Source organism: Portunus trituberculatus, chromosome 7 (genome assembly GCF_017591435.1).
Source record: "Portunus trituberculatus isolate SZX2019 chromosome 7, ASM1759143v1, whole genome shotgun sequence".
Lineage (NCBI taxonomy): Eukaryota > Metazoa > Arthropoda > Malacostraca > Decapoda > Portunidae > Portunus > Portunus trituberculatus.
In genome coordinates this window covers 6,164,044-6,169,043 of record NC_059261.1, presented here as the reverse complement: position 1 = coordinate 6,169,043, position 5,000 = coordinate 6,164,044, and the positions used below count along the sequence as shown (strand labels likewise).

Below are 5,000 nucleotides of genomic sequence, written 5' to 3'. Positions count from 1 at the left end.
ATCTCACAATATCACACACTCATTCAAACTATTAACTGATCCATTATGACTCAGAAAATGGGGAATAAAATGAAGGGTAGATTGTTTATATGTAGAGTGTGTTTGTATATTGTGTTAGCAGGATAGAGTGGTTCATTAGGCCATATTCCCGAGTATGTGGCAACGCTGCACACCTGCCAGTAACAACGCACTTCAATGTCCGACACACTCAAATTTCACCTGAGAAGAGGAAGAGGAGGAGAAGAAGAAGGAAGAAGAAGAAGAAGAAAAGAATAAAGTAGAAGAGAAACATTAACAATAAAAAAAAGAGAAAAATACAACTGCAAAATAAATAGACTAAAATAAAACCAACCCAAACCACAAAAATAATAAAAAATAAATCAAAACTCGGTCAGGTTACCATGGCAACACTGCGGGCGGCGTTCACAAGCCAGTGCATGACGCAACGGGAATATGAATGCAATCAATAATCTCAAACACAATATCCGAGGAGACACGTCACATTCTCTACTCAATTTACTTTCCTTGTATTTTTCTTGTTCATTTTCTTACTTATTTCGCAGGATTAGGGCGTGGGTTGAAGGATTGAGATAAGAGGAAGAGGATAGGGGTGGGTGGGTGAGGGGGGAGGGATGGTAGCGTTCATGTGTGGGATTAATGAAGGAAGGAAGGAAGGAAGGAAAGAAGGAAGGAAGGATATGAATGAAGGAGGAAATGGTGATGAAAGATAGTGCTTGTAAATTATCTTGTATATATATTCTTTATTTATTTTTATTTCATTTGTCAATCAGTCATGTATGTATGTATGTATGTATCTCTCTCTCTAACATACGTAAAATAACATCAGAGAGAGAGAGAGAGAGAGAGAGAGAGAGAGAGAGAGAGAGAGAGAGGTACACTTTTGCAAACCCATAATTTGTCCATATTTCACCTCCCCTCTCCCTCTCCCTCTCTCTATAACTGCCGCCTTTCACGGATAAACACACACACACACACACACACACACACACACACACACACACACACACACACGGCGCCATTAACACACCGCCTATTAGTGTCTATCATACTTTTAATTTTCGGAAACACTTGCTACACCTCCATTACTACTACTACTACTACTACTACTACTACTACTACTACTACTACTACTACTACTACTACTACTACTACTACTACTACTACTACTACTACTACTACTACTACTACTACTACTACTACCACCACCACCACTACTACTACTACTACTACGCTTCGCTGACTCATTTCTCATTTTTTTTCCTTCTATCTACCATATTTATTTCTTCCTTCCTCTCTTCCTTGCTTCACTACCTCTCTCTCTCTCTCTCTCTGCTACGACTATCACTATTATTATTATTATTATTCATTTATTTACTTATTTATGTCTATTTATCTCTCTTTAACCATTTATTTACCATTATTTCGTCTATTCATCTATATTTCATGACATTTCGCTATTAATTAACATTCCAGCTCTCTCTCTCTCTCTCTCTGGTCACGTGACATGGCTGGATTGTGTACATTTAATCGGTCAATTGAAAGTAATGCCATTCATAAAAAAAAAAGAAAAAGAAAAAGAAAAAGAAAGGAAAAATGATAACAATGGAATGCAAATATGTGTGTCTGTGTGTGTGTGTGTGTGTGTGTGTGTGTGCATTATTCCGTGTGTGTGAATATGTGTGTGTATTAGAGAGAGAGAGAGAGAGAGAGAGAGAGAGAGAGAGAGAGAGAGAGAGAGAGAGAGAGAGACTTAAACACTAATAAAAGACAAAAAACAACAAAAATTCATTGAAAATATTGACTTTATTTACAACCACATCATACATACACACACACACAGACAATATATAGGCCTACAGAACGCTCACTATAGGCCTATACTCACTGATAATGATAAGAAACGAGATTTTTCTTATCTATTAACTTGTTTTTTTTTTCTCTCCTTTTGTGAATGTCAGTGATTGAGCGAGTTAGTATGTACAGCTCCCTCTCTCTCTCTTAATGTAATAATAATAATAGTAAAAATAATAATAACAACAACAGTAATAATAATAATAATAATAATAGTAATAGTAATAATGGCAGCAGCGTCACGTGATCCAGATGTACGATAATTGCCATACTTACACGATACTTCCGGTCAACGATGGAAGGGGAAAGAATATAATAAGAACTGTGAATTGACTGTTTTAATTAAGTCACAGGTACTTCACTGGATGCTTCTCAAACGCACACAAACACGCACGCAATCATACACACACGCACACTCGAATGCTCTCTCTAATACAAAATACCTTTCTTTTTCTTTTGTCAATATTTCCGTCTCAATAAAATGTGTACTATCTTATTTTCACATTTTTACCTTCTCTTTTCTCTATCTTTCTCCTTTCCACAATACAAAATGGTTCCCACATATTAATACAACTTTTATTAAATTCTTTCTACTTTTCCTAATACAAAAATGGCGTCCAAATATTTACAACTTTTTTCTCTTAATTTTTTTTCTCACAAAGAAAGAAAAATATAATCAATTATTTGTTTTTGTTTTCATCTATATTTGTCTATCAATATAAAATAACTCCCAGCATTGTTTCTCTCTTTTTCTCTCATTACAGCTCTCTTTACCTTCACCTAACAAACACACGCACGCACACACACGCAAGCGCACGCACACACGCACATTTTTCCCTTATGGCTGCTAATTGACTCTATATATTTTGGTTTCATTTCATTTCGCTATTTAAAGAAAGGAGGAGGAGGAGGAGGAGGAGGAGGAGGAGGAGGAGGAGGAGGAGGAGGAGGAGGAGGAGGAGGAGGAGGAGGAGGAGGAGGAGGAGGAGGAGGAGGAGATTAAATAAACAAATAAATAATTAAATAAACACAATGCCATATTTTGAGGAAGAAAAATAAATTAAACTTGAAAATTGAAGAAGAAGAAGAAGAAGAAGAAGAAGAAGAAAGAAGAGAAAATAAAGGATGAAAAACAATTAAAAAGTAAAAAAAAGAGAACAGGAAGAAGAAGAAGAAGAAGAAGAAGAAGAAGAAGAAGAAGAAGAAGAAGAAGAAGAAGAAGAAGAAGAAGAAGAAGAAGAAGAAGAAGAATAACAAGAATTTTTGAGGTATCCAAACAGCCTAAATTTCAACACACACACACACACACACACACACACACACACACACACACACACAAACACTACCCCCCCTGCAAACCCCTAACCCTTTGTGCACCCCAGTGTGGATGTCAATATAGAAAAAAACACGAAAAAAAACAAGAAAAAAAACACAAAAACACCAAAATCAACTTTGTCTCGGAAAAAAAAAAAAAACGTAAGAAAAAATATAAAAAAAAAGCGTATGTGTGCGTCGACTCACACATATGTACACACACATACGTACACACACACACACACACGTACATACATACACCCGCCTTGAGCCAGAGTCGCCTCGTCTACGATTTAGTTCCAGCGAGTTTCTTTGCCTCAATCTCGTAAATCAGAAGCCGCCACATTTTTACCACAAACACCTCCGCCTCGTCGTCCAGCACCTGTGTGTGGGAGGGGGAGAGAGAGAGAGAGAGAGAGGGGGGGTGTTAGGTTAGGTGGTAAAAAAGCACACTTCTATACCCCAAAACACCCCAAAAACACACCTCAAAACACCTAAAACACACTTCTACACCTCAAACACTTCAAAACACCCAAAACACACTTCTATACCTCAAAACAACCCAAAAACACACCTCAAACACTTCAAAACACCCCAAAACACACTTCTACACCTCAAAACATCCTAAACACAATAACACAATAACCTCAAACACTTCAAAACACCCCAAACACACTTCTTTACCTCAAAACAACCCAAAAACACACCTCAAACACTTCAAAACACTCAAAAACACACTTCTACACCCTAAACACCTCAAAAACACATCTTCACACCCCAAACCACTTTAAAACACCCAAAAAACACACTTCTAAACCCTCAAAACACGCAAAACACACTTCTAAACCCCAAAACACCACCAAACACATCCCAAACACTCCTACACCCCAAAACACCCACAAAACACCACCAAAAATGCACTTCTACACCCCTAAACATCCCAAAAATACCTTAAAATAAATTGCTACACCACACACACCCAAACACCAATCAAAACACCCCTAAAACACACTTCTATACCATCAAACACTAGCCAAACACTCCCAAACACCCTTAAACACCTCACAATGCACCCTTACACTCCCAAACACTCCATAAACACATTTTTACACCCCCAAAACACCCTCAAACACTTAAGAATGCACTCTCACACTACCAAACATGCCAAAACAGTCTCTCAAATACCCCAACACACCCTAAACAGCCCCATGCACTCCCCCAAACATCCAAAACACTCTAAACAGCCCCATATACACCCTCAAACAGCCCCTTACACCCCAAACACCCATCCAAACATCAAAAAAACATCCTAAACAGCCCCCTACACCCTCAAACAGCCCTCCAAACATCCCAAACACCCTAAACAGCCCCTTACACCTCAAACACCCTTCTAAACATTCCCCAAACACCTTAAACAGCCTCCTATACCCCCCAAACAGCCCCTTACACCACACAAACAACCCCCTACACCTTCAAACAGCCCACTACACCCCAGAACACCAGCCACCTCCCCCAAAACACCCTAAACAGCCCCTACACCCCCCCCAAACAGCCCTTACACACCCTAAACACCCCAAACAGCACCCTACATCCCCCCAAACACCCCCCCAAACAACGGCTCACCATTTGCACATCGTTGAGGAGTGACTGCGGTTCGGAGCCCACCAGGACCTTAGAGCAGATGAAGTCCACTAAGGTCGGCTCAGGCTCTCCAATGTACTCAATGATCTTCTTGTTGATCCACGGCCGGATTCGCTTCTCCATCAGGACCTGCGGGGGGTGGTGGAGGTAAGGTCAGGTGAGGTCAGGTAAGG

The 5,000-nt window shown here is 39.4% G+C and overlaps 1 protein-coding gene across 1 annotated transcript in view; it reads right to left on the bottom strand.

Moving 5' to 3' along the window:
- Positions 1-3,027: 3,027 nt before the first annotated feature.
- Positions 3,028-5,000, bottom strand: part of LOC123520075 (RNA-binding protein 25-like) — a 29,682-nt gene continuing 27,709 nt past the window's right edge. Inside the window, 2 exon segments of the mRNA XM_045281962.1 lie at positions 3,028-3,568; positions 4,810-4,956. Of these exon segments, the coding sequence (XP_045137897.1) occupies positions 3,473-3,568; positions 4,810-4,956 (243 nt within the window). The 3' untranslated portion in view covers positions 3,028-3,472.